At 45.9% G+C, this 16,018-nt stretch overlaps 1 protein-coding gene across 2 annotated transcripts in view; it reads left to right on the plus strand.

Annotated features, from left to right (window-relative positions):
• INHCA (inhibitor of carbonic anhydrase) overlaps nt 1–16,018 on the plus strand; it is a 46,740-nt gene that overhangs the window by 10,852 nt on the left and 19,870 nt on the right. For both annotated transcript variants that reach the window (NM_001444538.1, NM_213847.3), the window contains 7 exon segments: nt 203–375; nt 4,643–4,751; nt 6,953–7,114; nt 8,081–8,228; nt 9,221–9,276; nt 14,277–14,455; nt 15,762–15,933. In NM_001444538.1, the coding sequence (NP_001431467.1) occupies nt 203–375; nt 4,643–4,751; nt 6,953–7,114; nt 8,081–8,228; nt 9,221–9,276; nt 14,277–14,455; nt 15,762–15,933 (999 nt within the window).

The raw sequence follows: 16,018 nt of genomic DNA on the forward strand, positions 1-16,018 counted from the left end.
GGGGGGGGTATCTTTGGCCTTTTTCTCCAAGGGGAAAGGCACAATCAGAGAAGTGGGACCTGAGAATTTGTGTGTGCCAGGCAGCCAGTCCACTTTCTGTTTACCCCTCTCAGTTAACCCCTGACCTTGTCTTTAACCTCTTCTTCCAGTAGAGAAAGGTGAGTGCTGTGGGTCCCTTATACCTCTGGCCTCTCTCCCCTAGGGCTGTGTCTGGCTTTTCCTAAGGAAACTGTGAGATGGTGCACTGTCTCAAGTCAAGAGGCCAGTAAGTGCTCCAGTTTTCGTGACAATATGAAAAAAATCCTTCCAGTGGAAGGTCCTCATGTCAGCTGTGTGAAGAGAACCTCTTACCTCGAGTGCATCAGGGCCATCTTGGTAAGTCACTGCAGCCTAAAGGCAGTGGAAGAAAATCCTTACTTTCTCCTTCTTCTTCTTCTTTTTTTTTTTCCTTTTGCTTTTTAGAGCCTCACCTGCAGCATATGGAGGTTCCCAGGTTAGGGGTTGAATTGGAGCTGTAGCTGCCGGCCTATACCACAGCCACAGCAATGCCAGATTCGAGCCCCATCTGCAACCTTCACCACAGCTCCTGGCAACGCTGGATCCTTAACCCACTGAGCAAGGCCAGGGATCGAACCTGTGGCCTCATGAATCCTAGTCAGATTCGTTTCTGCAGTGCCACAGTGGGAACTCCATACTTTCTTCTTCTTTTTCTGCACTTGTTATTGTTTACTGCTTCAGAACAGCTTTCTCCTCACAGGAATTAGACCAGGCTTTAGAGGAGAAAGAAATGAGAAAAAGACCCCAAATCACGGAGACTGTGTGAAGATGAAAATATAGGTGCTCAAATTCATTAATAGTGAAAATAACAACAGTAATAATTAAACAACTGATAGAGAAGGATTCAGTGAAAATGTCCATGGTAAAGCAAAGCTGGACTTGCACTGGAGGAGAGATCTATCAAGTCTCAGGTATAAGAGTTCCCTGTGGCTCAGCGGGTTAAGGATCTGGCGTTGGCACTTCTGTGGCTCTGGTTACTGCTGTGGCACAGGTTAGATCCCTGGCTGAGGAACTTCTGCATGCCACTGGCATGGCATGAGAAAAAAAAAGAAGCTCTAGTATCACTATAATTACTTAATACTGTTTTCAAAATTTCCTGGTGATGTAATAAGATATAAAATGCATGTGAGATAGCAACAAAGAACATAGCAATATTTTCAGATGCTTTTGTGCCTAGAAAGTACAATGGAATTGAGAGAAATGTTACTATAATTATTTATTAATGAAACATTAGTTTGTTAAGAGGTAATATATCACAATTAATGTCATTTTCATATATCAACAGTCACTAGTTGAGGAAAATTAGCCCCAAAGTGCCAAATTATGATATCATTTATAATGATATACGGAAAATGTCTATGAGGAAAAATCATATGAGAGCTCTGCGTGATTATTATAATACAAAAGTCTGGGGCAGATGAACAATAATTACTGATAAAGTAAAACATGCCATTTTCCTAGGTAGCAAGACAAAATATCATATATGTGCATATTCTTTTAAAGTTAATTCACAACTGTAACATAATTTTCATCAAAATTATATTAAATTTTTTTAAAGTCGAAGTTTCCATTGTGCCTCGGCAGTAACGAAGCTGACTAGTATCCATGAGGTTGCAGGTTCAATCCCTGGCCTCGCTCAGTGGGTTAAGGATCCAGCATTGTCATGAGCTGTGGTATAGGTTTCAGATGAGGCTTGGATCCCTTGTTGCTGTGGCTGTGTGTAGGCTGGCAGCTGCAGTCCTGATTGGACCCCTAGCCTGGGAACTTTCATATATCCTCAGGTGTGGCCCTTAAAAAAGCAAAAAAAAAAAAAAAAATTTAAGTCAATGAAATAATTTTAAAAATCTTAAGTGTGGATGAGAATGTAAAATAGTATTATGAAAAGTAAATTTAGCAGAGGGGTGGTTGAGGCCTGCCTGAACTACAGCATATTAAGTAATAATATTACAGAAAGCAGGGTCCTCAGACAGATGTGGGAGACATGGAAGCTTTCTATACATACATGCATCTATCTGATTATCTATATGATGTGATGTAGATGCAAACTATAATGAAAGTCCAACATTAGGGCACTGAGGTTGGTTTTTGTTTTTTGTTTTTTGTTTTTGTTTTTTTAGGGCCTCATGTGTGGCATATGGAAGTTCGAAGGCTAGGGGTCTAATCGGAGCTGCAGCTGCCAGCCTACATCACAGCCACAGCAACTCAGTATCCAAGCCATGTCTGTGACCTACACCACAGCTCACAGCAACATCGGATCCTTAACCCAATGAGCAAGGCCAGCCGGGTTTGTTACTGCTGAGCCACAATGGGAACTCCACAATGGGAATCTGTCTAACTCTAAATCTGGTTAAGCAGATTTAGATATTGTATGATAAGGCAAGCTTCCCAACAAAATGGCTGAGAAAGGATTTTTCATTGTGCAACTGGATGGCCGTTTAGAGATAAAACCAATTGAGATTTTTAATCTGTTTACCAAATAAACTCCCAGCTTGACTCAATTTGGCTAATATAGGTAGATATAGCAAGATAAATTACAAAAGCAGACAAATTTGGAGATGTAAAAATTTTAAATCTCTTACAAAGAAAAGAAATATAAAACCCTAAGCATACCAGAAAATATATTCAATCAGCTATGACAAAATAGCATAGTGTAAATGCTATATGAAGATTTCATTTAAATTTATATGGAATGCTTAAGAATAATAAAGTATAAAAAACTACTCACAGGGAGTTCCCGTTGTGGCTCAGTGGTTAATGAACCCGACTAGCATCCATGAGGATGTGGGTTAATCCTTGCCTCACTCAGTGGGTTAAGGATCTGACATTGCTGTGGCTGTGGCATAGGCCAGCAGCTGCAGGTCCAATTCTGCCCCTAGCCTGAGAACTTCCATATGCCGGGTTCACTACTGCTGAGCCACAGCAGGAACTCCTATAATAATACTTTTTAAATGATAGCATTTCTTGCTGGTAATTTTGTGTGAAACTGGTATGCATTGCTATTTGCATTATAAGTTATAAATTTCTACATCATTTCTGGAAAATAAATTGGAAATATTCAGTAAGGGTCATAAAGATGAACATGAACTTTATTTTTCTCTAATTCATTCATAAATATATATATATGTAAATATACGGTGGAGATTGATTTGTTACAGAAATGTATATGAATACATAATATAAAATATATGTAAGGAAAAAATGGGGTGAGGAAAAGGGAGGCAAGTATATGGAAACATAGTATTATATTTATAAAAAGCTAGAGTTCCCTTGTGGTACAGTGGGTTAAGTATCCAGAATTGTCACTGCTGTGACTCGGGTCGCTGCTATGATGTGAGTTTGATCCCTGGCCTGGGAACTTTTGCATGCTGCAGGTGCAGCCAAAAAAAAAAATTTATCAAAAGCTGAATTACTTTAATGTCAATTAATAAATGAATAAAAAGCATTATTTACAAGTGTCCATCAGTAGCTGAATAAATAAAGAAGATGTGGTACATAGATGCAATGGAATATTACTCAGCCATAAAAAAGAATGAAATCTTAACATTTGTAACAACATGGATGGACCTTGGGAGTGTTTTGCTAAATGAATTTATAAGTTAGGCAGAGAAAGGCAAATACTGTGTGATGTCACTTATATGTGGAATCTAAAAAACTCAACAAACAAACATAACCAAATAGAAACAAAGTCAAAGATACAGACTTTGTGGTTGTCAGAGGTGGTTATCAGAGGTGGTGTTGGTGAGGGAGGAAAGAAATAGGTAAGGGAGATTCCAGTTGCAAAAATAATTTTTTTCCATGATGGATAGGGAGAGGCTATGAGGTTACTGCTTCTCTCAGAAAGGAAGGACCCCTTGGCTGATAGATTTTCGAGTGGGGAATCAGATCCAAGAGTATAAAACATGACTTTTTTTTTTTTTTTTTTTTTTTTTTTTAGGGCTGCCCCTGCAGCATATGGAGTTTCCCAGGCTAGGGGTCTGATCAGAGCTACAGCTGCTGGCCTATGCCACAGCCACAGCAATGTGGGATCCGAGCTGCATTTGTGACCTACACCACAGCTCATGGCAATGCCAGATCCTTAATCCACTGGGGCCAGGGATCGAATCCGCAACCTCATGGTTCCTTGTCAGACTCACTTCCGCTGTGCCATGACGGGAACTCCCAAACATGACTTCTTATGGATGGAAATATCCTACAATTCATTCACTCACTTACTCAACAACATTTATTGAACACCTACTGGTAGTAGGTGCCAAGGCTCAGGAGGCTAAAACAACACAACAATAATGTCCCCACCTTGGTGGAGCTTGCATTCCAAAGGAGAGGACAAACAATAAACGAAACAAGTTTGTCAGATGGTTGATGAAAGTTGAGGAGAAAAACAGAGGGCTTCTGGTATTTGTGAGGTGGTGGTTTTAAGAGCATGGTTGGGGACAGTCTCACTGAGAAGGCTTTTGAACTGACCCGAGGCAGGTGGAGGTCTGAGCCGTGCAAGTGTCCACAGGGCCAGAGTCCCTGCCAGAGGGTTAGGTGAGCCTTCCTTGGAGGTGAGGGGCTCCCCGTTCATGTCTGGCCTCTTTTCTTTCAGGCCAATGAAGCAGATGCTGTGACCATCGATGGAGGTTTGGTGTTTGAGGCAGGCCTGGCCCCCTACAACCTGAAGCCTGTCGTGGCAGAATTCTATGGGTCAAAAGATGGTGTGTCCTCCATGGGGACCCAGGACTCTGTTCTGACGCAGCAGCCACGGGGGTGGGGGTGGGGGAAGCAGGGACTCTGTCAGCCTTACACTTGCAGGGGACAAGGTTGCTGGAGCCCTTTGGACTGTATGAGGCTGTCACCTCACTGACCCCTGGGGGCTGGGACCTTGGCTCTCTCTGGGAAGCTAGGAACTTTGCACATCCTGATGGGCCTGGCATTGGTGCTACTGAGTGAGAAGGGGAGTCCAGAGTCCAGTGCCTACCCAGGAGGGTTGCACAATGGGAAGCCCATCTCTGGAGACACATAGGCCCAGACAGCCCCTTCCCTGGGCAGAGTCTCCTGCAGGTGTGAGAGCACACCAGCCTGTGAATGTTGCCAGGAAAGATTGTGGGGGGTTGAAGGATGGGACTTTGCCTCCACCATGCTGGTCCATCTGCGTCACCAGTGAGTGTGTGAACACGGCCTGCCACAATTTGAATCCAGCTTTCAGAGCTCTGGCAAAATCCAGGGGATGCCCACACGTACCTTCCTCTCACACCTTCACCTTCATGTCTGGGCTACAGACAGAGAAGCAGAGAAGGGGCAGAAGTTTTTGGGGAGAAATAGTAACATCACAATGACTGGGAGCTTCAGGCTCTGTAATAGCAGGTGCAGAAAAAGAACTAGGGTGTGAGTCTGTTTCTGCGTTGTAGGTAGGTTCATTTGTGCCCTATTTTAGATTTAGAATGGATAAGCAATGAGGTCCTACTGTATACCACAGGGAACTGTATCCAGTCTCAGGGGATAGAACATGATGGGAGATAATGTGAGAAAAAGAATGTGTGTATGACTGGGTCACTTTACTGTACAGCAGAAGTTGGCACAACCATGTAAATCAAGTATGCTTTTTAGCAAAATATAGTTTCAAATGCTACTTCCTTAAAATAAAAACAACCCAAAACCAAAAAACTAGGGTATATTGCCTTGAAAAGGCAGTTTTCTTTCTCCTGTCAATCAAGGGCCTTTCCCTTTCCTTTTCTGCCTGCTTCGCAGGAGATGCTGTAGGTCCTAGGATCCCCAGAAGGTCCCCATTGCACACACTCCAGATTAGTAGCAATGATGTGGCATCTTCCTTTGGCCCTTCTTTTTTTTTTTTTTTTTTTTTAAATTCTGTAAATTTTTTTTTATTTTTTTTTATTTTCCCACTGTACAGCAAGGGGATCAGGTCATCCTTAGATGTATACATTGCAGTTACAGTTTTTTCCCCCACCCTTTCTTCTGTTGCAACATGAGTATCTAGACATAGTTCTCAATGCTATTCAGCGGGATCTCCTTGTATATCTATTCTAAGTTGTGTCTGATAAGCCCAAGCTCCCGATCCCTCCCACTCCCTCCCCCTCCCATCAGGCAACCACAAGTCTCTTCTCCAAGTCCATGATTTTCTTTTCTGAGGAGATGTTCATTTGTGCTGGATATTAGATTCCAGTTATAAGTGATATCATATGGTATTTGTCTTTGTCTTTCTGGCTCATTTCACTCAGTATGAGATTCTCTAGTTCCATCCATGTTGCTGCAAATGGCATTATGTCATCCTTTTTTATGGCTGAGTAGTGTTCCATTGTGTATATATACCACATCTTCCGAATCCAATCATCTGTCGATGGACATTTGGGTTGTTTCCATGTCCTGGCTATTGTGAATAGGGCTGCAATGAACATGCGGGTGCATGTGTCTCTTTTAAGTAGAGCTTTGTCCGGATAGATGCCCAAGAGTGGGATTGCGGGGTCATATGGAAGTTCTATGTATAGATTTCTAAGGTATCTCTAAACTGTTCTCCATAGTGGCTGTACCAGTTGACATTCCCACCAGCAGTGCAGGAGGGTTCCCTTTTCTCCACAGCCCCTCCAGCACTTGTTATTTGTGGATTTATTAATGATGGCCATTCTGACTGGTGTGAGGTGGTATCTCATGGTAGTTTTGATTTGCATTTCTCTTATAATCAGCGATGTTGAGCATTTTTTCATGTGTTTGTTGGCCATCTGTATATCTTCCTTGGAGAACAGTCTATTCAGGTCTTTTGCCCATTTTTCCATTGATTGATTGGCTTTTTTGCTGTTGAGTTGTATAAGTTGCTTGTATATTCTAGAGATTAAGCCCTTGTCAGTTGCATCATTTGAAACTATTTTCTCCCTTTGGCCCTTCTTTCTCTGTTCCTTTGCAGATCCACAAACCCACTATTACGCGGTGGCCGTGGTGAAGAAGGGCAGTGACTTCCAGCTGAGCCAGCTCCGAGGCAAGAAGTCCTGTCACACAGGCCTTGGCTGGTCTGCTGGGTGGAACATCCCCATGGGGATACTTCTTCCTCCTGACTCAGGGGAAGAAGGTAAGCTGGCAGGGTGGGGGTGCCCTCAGGCCAGGCTTCTACTCCCATTCCCACCTGGATTGTAGTAGGGCCTTACAATTACTATCAGGTGGGTGGGTTTCAGAAACTCCAAGATGGGCTCAGGACCACTTGCTTTACACATGTGCTGGCTGGGTTTGCTACCCCAGCGACCCTCGGGAACAGGCAGCTGTCTTTCCTTCTCTCACAAATAAGCCCCTGTCTCTGAGCTCCTGACAGCCCCACCTTCACGGTAATCCTATAGCAATTTGGCTTGACAAGGGCCATTGTGGAGGCTCCTGAGAAAGGGGAATGCCCTTCCAGCTGCCCAGGAAGACTCAGTAGGGATGACAACTGCACCACCCAGAGTCTGGCCTCAGTGCCTTGGGGGAGGGCTTGGGTTAAAAGCCAGAGGGGATGGTGGCCCAGAGGGATGATTTTTTTGTATGCTCTTCTCTTGTTCAGTTATAATGAGGCAAGGTGAGCCAAGGCCTAGGGTGCCTTTTCAGCCCCTGAAAGATGACAGCCAAATTTTCTGCACTCTACAAAAGTTTTGTCTTTTTGAGTCCTCCCCAAGTCTACAGCATTCGTGTTTCACCTGTGTTAGGGGCTGCTGGGGCCAGATGGGCTGCAGCTCTGGCCATGGTTGCCCTTTCTTGGGGTTCCCACTTGCCTCAGTGTCAGACATTGCTGGACATCTGTCTGGGTGGTTATAAGGCTGCTATTGACACCACCCTACCACCACCAGGCAGGTTATCCCAACCCCCATACCGAAATTCCTGGAAGAGGGATCCCTGAGAGCCACCCCAGGCTCAGGAGAGGGGTGAGTGGGGCCATGTCCTGAGATAAGGAAGGGCTGGCAGGGGTTCCTGCATGTTTAGAGAGAGTTCTGCCTGCCCAGCCCCCATGTAGATGGGTAACTCATCCTACCAGCTCACGCCCTGAGGTCCATATGTCTGTGTTGAGCAGCAGCAGCCAAGTTCTTCTCTAGCAGCTGCGTCCCCTGTGCGGACCGGATGGCCTTCCCCAAAATGTGCCAACTGTGTGCGGGGAAAGGGGTGGAAAAGTGTGCCTGCTCCAACCATGAACGGTACTTCGGCTACTCGGGCGCCTTCAAGTGAGTGGGGCCCCCTTTCTTCTCCCCCTCCTCACTCTGATGTTGGGGAAAACAAGGCACAGGGAGTGGCCAGGCCTGCTCCAGACCACGGAGCGACAGTGTGAAACCCAGGCCCTGAGTGCCTCCCCTCTGCCCACCCTGGCTCCTGCCCAGCCCAAGGAGCAGTCTTCTGCAGGGGAGCCCCTACTCTCTCCCCACAGCCTGGGGTCTGGACCAAGGTCTCTGGGACCCATAGACACAGGCTGGGGCCAGACCAAAGGCCAGGACCTCCCCGGCCTCCTTCTTTTGACTTGGCATCTCATGTCAGGGATGCTGCTGCCTCTCCCCACCTCCTGCTTAGCCCCCTCCCTCCAGGCCCCTCTCCATGTGCCACGCACTGCAAGAAAAGTAGGTACCACTTAGAACCAGAGCAAAACTGACCAAGAATCTAAGGCTAGCTGGAGTTGTTATCCTCAATGAAAGAGGCTTTATACTTCTTTAAAAAACAAAAAAAACAAACAAACTAAAAAAACTGAATAGATAAACAACAATGACTTACTGTAGACTGCAGAGAACTATATTCATATCTTATAATAACCCATAATGGAAAAGAATCTGAAAAAGAGTATGTATATATATATGTGTGTGTGTGCATAACTGAATCACTTTGCTGTATGCCTGAAACCAAAACAACATGTAAATCAACTATACTTCCAAAAAAAAAAAAAAAAATCTGTTGCTTTAGGCTGCCTAAAGAGGAAGGTGAGGGTCCCTCTTTAGCACCATCCCTCCCCAGGGGCTTTAGGGCTGCTGCCTGCTTCAGACCTGGACTTGGCTCTGGGGCTTCAGAGTCTCCTCAGACAGGACCATCACCTCCGTGAGGCAGACTGAAGCCCAGGAAACTGTGGGTGAAGCCCTGGGGCAGAGGCTAGGGAGAAGAGGGGCAGGGCTGCTTCGGAAGGGGTAAGACTGTGTGTGGAGACTGGCCTGACCACAGCCGCTGTGCTTCTCAGGTGTCTGCAGGAAGATGTTGGGGACGTGGCCTTCGTGAGGCATGTGACTGTGTTCGGTAAGTGCTGTGGGCCACACCCTGGCCAGGGGAACTAGTTCTTTCCTAAAAGTTTCCTTACATCTAGAGATGGGTGGTGACAAAATCTTTAAGGAAATAGAGTTTCTATACAAAAAAATTTCTGTTATTTGTACTTTATTTAGGGCTCAGTTTGTTCAGTCTATAAATCTACTAAACAATTTTTTTTTTTGGTCATTTTGTCTTTTTAGGGCCACACTGGTGGCATATGGAGATTCCTAGGCTAGGGGGTCTAATTGGAGCTGTTGCTGCCGGCCTACACCACAGCCACAGCAACACCGGATTCTTAACCCACTGAGCGAGGCCAGGGATCAAACCCGTAACTTCATGGTTCCTGGTCGGATTCGTTAACCACTGACAGGAACTCCACGACAGGAACTCCAATTTTCTGAACATTTAAACATGACCTACCAATTAATAACACAAAACAAGTTTTAATAATCAGATTCTCTTAGTCCCCGAAACTGCAATTTCAGATCTAATCATGTTCTCCCTGAATGCATCACTATAAATGGCTCCAAAATGCTTTAACCACCTAAAGCAAACACAAACTATTACAATGATTTTGGAAGTTATTAGCACATCTACAATTAAATCTGTTGCAAAAGCATTACTACCAACCATGGGAAAAAATGTTTTGTTTTTTTGTTTTTTTTTGTCTTTTCTAGGGCCACACCCATGGCATATGGAGATTCCCAGGCTAGGGGTCTAATTGCAGCTGTAGCTACCAGCCTACGCCAGAGCCACAGCAATGCCAGAGCCAAGCCTAGTCTGTGACCTACGTCACAGCTCATGGCAACCCTGGATCCTTAACCCACTGAGCCTGGCCTGGGATCAAACCCACAACCTCAAGGAACTCAGCCACAACAGGAACTCCCCAAAGGCCACTACACTTCTCTTTCCTATTAGGGCAAGACACCAGGCTGTGAAGAACTAAGGCCCCTAGAAAAAGTGAGAATGCAAAATTCTCCTTGAGGTAGCAGACACTGATTTTTAAAATGAACCTAGCATAGACTATACACTTTTGTTTAAACATCTTACGTGATACAAGGGTGTTCTATGTCAGATAGAATTTTTTTTTTTTTTTTTTGGTCTTTTTGCTATTTCTTGGGCCGCTTCCTCGGCATATGGACATTCCCAGGCTAGGGGTCTAATCGGAGCTGTTGCCGCCGGCCTACACCACCGCCACAGCAACGTGGGATCCGAGCCTCGTCTGTGACCTACACCACAGCTCACGGCAACGCCAGATCCTTAACCCACTGAGCAAGGGCAGGGACCGAACCCGAAACCTCAAGGTTCCTAGTCGGATTTGTTAACCACTGAGCCATGATGGGAACTCCAAAAAATGTTTTTCTTCTTTATTTCTTTCCTTTTTTTTTTCTTTTTTGGCCACCCCAAGGCATACGGAGTTCTCAGGCCAGGGATCCATGCCAGTTGTGACCCATGCCAAAGCTGTGACAGCGCTGGATCCCTAACCCACTGTTCTGGGCCAGGGATCAAACTTACTATCCAGCTTCTTTATTTCTATATTAAAAAAAAAAAAAAAAAAACACTGTTACAGAGTTTTGGGCAATTTATCAGAAACAAACTAGTATTTCAAACAAATTCAGCTTACAGATTTTGGATTTTATAGCCAATTAAATTTCTGACAGGAGTTCCCATCGTGGCACAGTGGTTAACAAATCCGACTAGGAACCATGAGATTTCGGGTTCGGTCCCTGCCCTTGCTCAGTGGGTTGGGGATCTGGTGTTGCTGGGAGCTGTGGTGTAGGTCACAGAGGCGGCTCGGATCCCTCGTTGCTGTGGCTTTGACATAGGCCGGCAGCTGCAGCTTCAATTCGACCCCTAGCCTGGGAACTTCCATATGCCACATGTGTGGCCCTTAAAAGACCCCCCAAAAATTTTTTTAATTAACAAAAAAAGCAGAGTAGTGATCTTTTTTCCCTGGTCAGGCATTCACAGTTCATTGTCCCCCTCATTATTACACACTGACCTGGTTTGTTAGCATTTCGGCAATTGGGGCATGTCTTATTATCAGTAATTTGAATTAGTGGGGTCATCTATGGGTTTCATCTCCCAGAATCAGGTTGTTCCAGATAATTATCATTGTTATTTCCTCTGCTTGCTCAAGTTAGCACAGTTAGGCCATTGGGTAGCATCTTACACTCACCCTAGAGTATTGAAAACCTCCTCACTTTCCGAAAACAATCGGTTGTCTGAGACCATCCCGATTTCCCTCTGCCAAGAGTCCTGTGTCCACTGTTACACAAGAGCCCTTGTTGCCTTTTAAGTAGAAGTTTCTGAGAAACTACACACTAGGCTGTAGTGGTAAAATGAGTGTAGGTAGTGAGCTGCTGCCACCACTGGGCCCTAGAGGGACAGAGATGGAAAAATTCTTTCTTTTGGAAGCTATTGGATCATATTGATTCTTTTAATTCTAGCATGAGCTGAAATTAGAAACAATATTTTTCGTTTAATATAAAGATTTAAAATGTACTTTCTCTGCACCATGCCTGATTAAAATTGAACCATTCACAAGAACTCTAATTGTATCATACCTTCTCTCTCAATAAGATATTTTATCAACCTAAGATCTATATGAGTTTGCTAGGGCTGCCAGAACGAAACACAGTCATCTCTTGGTATCCATAGGAGATTTGTCCCAGGGCCCCTGAGGATAATAATATCTGCAGATGCTCAAGTCCTTTATAATGGTGTAGTGTTCACATATAACCTATATACATCTTCCTTATACTTTAAATCATCTCTAGATTACTTGTAATTCCTAACACAATGTAAATGCTATATAAATAGTTACCTAGGTGGAAAATTAAAGTTTTGCTCTTTGGAACTTCCTAGAAGATAGATAGAGATCCTATGGATACTGTGAATTGACTGTATCCCAAACTGGGTGGCTTAGCAACAGAAGTTCATCATCTGAGTTCTAAAGGTTAGAGTTCCAAGATCAAGGTGTTGGCTGGGTTGGTTCCTTCTGAGGGCTGTGAGAGACAGCCTGTTTCATGCCCTTCCCGTAGCTTCTGGGTTTAGCGGCAATTTTCGGCATTCCTTGGCTTGTGCTTGTATCACCCCAATCTCTGTCTTTCTCTTCATGCGGCATCCTCCCCGTGTGTATGTCTGTCTGTGTCCAAGTTTCCCCTTTTATTTCTTTTCTATTTATTTTATTTTATTTTTTGGCTACATCCATGGCATATGGAAGTTCCTGGGCTAAGGACTGAACCTGTGCCCCAGCAGCGACCTGAACCACAGCAATGACAATGCTGGATCTTTAACCTGCTGCACCACAGAGGGAACTCCTAAATTTCCCATTTTATTTATTTATTTATTTATTTATTTTGTCTTTTGTCGTTTTAGGGTCGCACCTGTGGCATATGGAGGTTCCCAGGCTAGAGGTCTAATCAGAACTATAGCTGCTGGCCTACGCCAGAGCCACAGCAATGTCAGATCCAAGCTGCCTACACCACAGCTCACGGCACTGCCGGATCCTTAACCCACTGAGTGAAGCCAGGGATCGAACCCACAACCTCATGGTTCCTAGTCGGATTCGTTTCTGCTGAGCCATGACGGGAACTCCTAAATTTCCCGTTTTAATAAGGACACCAGTCATGCTGAACTAGGGGCCCACCCTACTCCACTGTGACCTCATCTTAACTAATTCCATTTGCACTGTTTCTACTTCCAAGTCTCCTTCTGAGTTACTGAGGATTAGAATTTCAACCTATGAACTTTAGAGAAACACAATTCAAGGCAGAGCTCCTAGACAAGGGGAATCAAAGAGCCTGTTTTCCTCACAAGGCTCTCTGGTCCTTCTTTGTACCTACAGAGAGTCCTGACTGGGCTCTGAGGCCTCTGCCCAGCCCTCAACTCTTCTGCCACCTTTCCTTAGCAGGCTTTGCCCCCAGGGAAGGGATGTCCCTTTAGTCGAGGACCTGGATTGTCCTAGCGGGGTGATGTGTCAGCATCAGACTTAGCTGAATCTTTGACGAGTTACCCTCTAAGCATCCTTCTGCTCATCTCCAGGATGGGGTAACCACATTACCAGTCTCTCCCAGTTGTTATCGGGGGTAAACAAAACAGAGCATGGAGAGCCTTCAGCTCTGTCTTTGATAGGCTGTGAGCACTTAGAAAATATTTGCTGTCACCATTCATGTTAGCAGAGCCCTGGGCCAATCAGGCCTCAGCATCCTCATCTGCCTAAAATGCATTTGCTTTTGTGTGTGTGTGCTTTTTCAGGGCCACACCCATATACGGAGTTTCCCAAGCTAGGGGTCAAATCAGGGCCATAGCTGCCAGTCTACACAGCAGCCACAGCAACACCAGATCCGAGCCATATCTACTACCTACACCACAGCTCATGGTGACACAGGATCCCTGACCCACTGAGTGAGGCCAGAGATCAAACCCACATCCTCATGGATACTAGTCTGATTTGTTTCCGCTGTGCCACAATGGGAACTCTCATAAAATGTATTTGGAAAAGATTCCCTGTACTCCTCTTCAGGCTGTTGTAAATGATTAAAGAAAACAGTCGAGGTGATACAAACTTTAACACTTCTTGAGGTGGGCAGTCTCTGTTCAGAGGACTACGAAATGGGGCAGAAGGCAGGAAACTTTGATAGGATAAAGAGTAAAGAACAAGGAAGAGGCAGGTAATGTGTGATTGGCTGGGGCTGCGTGGTCCACTCTGCTTGGGGTGAGAAGGAAGAAGGAAGTCAGTGTAGAGCTCAGAACTGGCCTGGCCTTGGGGGCTGGATGGACTGCATTTCTGATCAACTGGGGCACTTACAGGCACACAGAAGTTATTTAAGTTTCGGTGCTAATGTGGCCTCCCAGGAAGGAGTGGCTCCATTTTGAGCTTAGAAAGTTATTTCAACAAATCCCCAAACAATCTGGGATTCAGGGAGGGTCAGGCACTGCAGCTCATGCTCTGCCTGTGGTCCACTCACCTGGGCTTCCCTCCCCAGAAAACCTGCCTGACAAGGCTGACAGGGACCAGTACGAGCTGCTCTGTAAGGACAACACCAGGAGGCCTGTGGATGAGTACGAGAACTGCCACCTGGCACAGGTCCCTTCCCACGCCGTTGTGGCCCGGAGTGTGGATGGCAAGGAGGACTTGATCTGGGAGCTTCTCAACCAGGCTCAGGTATCCCCACCCACCGTCCTCTCCTCCTGCGTATGGGTCCCTGCTTGGATTTGGGGTGCTTTCCTTCATTCCTTTCCAGCCACTCTGGAAGCCCTGGGTGTCGGGCACAGCAGGAACCATGCCATTCGTCCTCCATTCCACTGATAAGCACTCAGTCTGGATACATAGTGGGCAACAATAACCTTAAAACTCCCTCACGTGGTATCAGTGACACAGTGGGCCAAAAACTCTGCAGAAGCCCCTCATTGCCCCCTTTTTATTCTTCTTAGTTCTAAGGGGTCCTCAGACTGCAGCGCAGATGCCTCTCCTCCATGAGGTGCTCCCCTCTTATCCCATTGGCTAGGGACCTCTCAGTGGCTGTCCCCGGCGTGAGCATTTTATGTCCTACGCTAGAGGCCCTCTCCCCCAGCCCGCCCTCATTTGCCACCTCTCCCACCTCTGGCAGCACCCTCTGCTCAGCACTGGGCGTTCAGAGATGAACTAGACAAAGACCTGCCCTTGGGTTACTTACAGACGACTGTGGAAGTTACACACGTCATACACACAGATCATCACCAGAGGGCGCCACTTTGGGGGCAGGGGGCATGGACTGTGTCTGTTCAAGGGTCTGATTTTCAGGGTGTATCTGGGAAGTTTTCTGGGCCCCAGGAAGTAAGCTGTGGGCACCCCAAGGAAGTGTGGGTGCTTTCCAGAGAAGGCAGCCAGTGACATTTCATGCAAACTCACTGCAACAGCAAAAAGCAGACAGACATTGCAAAGAGCGTCAGCTACAGTCAGGCGTGGCTTTGGGCCAATTAGCAGGAGTCAAAAGCAAAGAGCCCTTCATTTCTTTGGGGGCCACAGAGAGGAAGTGACTGGTTAAAGTCCTTCACTGGCAGGCCTGGGCCTGCAGACGTGTCCAAGACTCCTGACCTCCAGGCTTGATGGTCCTGGATCACCACCTGCTCCAGGATGAAGCCCATCAGAACCCCCCGGGGTGATCAGATGTCCAGCAACAAGGCTGAGGCATAGGAGAGAGGCAGCTGCTTAGCCATGGCAATCATTACCCTTTATACAGACCCGGGGGACAGCCCCTGGCAGTTTCCCTGAGGCTTCAAAATGCACACAAGCTGGGATTTCAGGAAAGCATTTACTGGAGAAGACTTATTTGAGCCATAGGGACACTGGAGGGCCTTACTCAGTCATCACTCTCGGGCACTCAGATTTCCCTCCCTTTTTGTTCTCCTTGTCTGTTTGGGGAGGTGTTTTTCTTTTATTTATCTCTGCCAGCCTCCTTCCTTCACTGTTTCTTTTATCCTTTGAACAGGAAAATTTTGGAAAAGACAAGTCGGCAGAGTTCCAGCTCTTCAGCTCTTCTCATGGGAAGGATCTCCTGTTTACAGACGCCTGCCTTGGGTTTTTAAGAGTCCCACCGAAAATGGACGCGAAGCTCTATCTGGGATATGAGTATTTTGCTGCCATTCAGCATCTAAGGAGAGGTGTGTAAGGTCCTGGGAGGGACCTGGAGAGCCTGGCCTGTGGGGCCACGGAGGCTTTCCCAGTGCTTGCAAGCCTCACTGCACC

The sequence above is a fragment of the Sus scrofa genome, chromosome 13 (assembly GCF_054392235.1).
Source record: "Sus scrofa isolate SSC_HxYL_T2T_F1_AM1 chromosome 13, Sscrofa_HxYL_maternal_Yorkshire_Landrace_v2.0, whole genome shotgun sequence".
NCBI classification, from domain to species: domain Eukaryota; kingdom Metazoa; phylum Chordata; class Mammalia; order Artiodactyla; family Suidae; genus Sus; species Sus scrofa.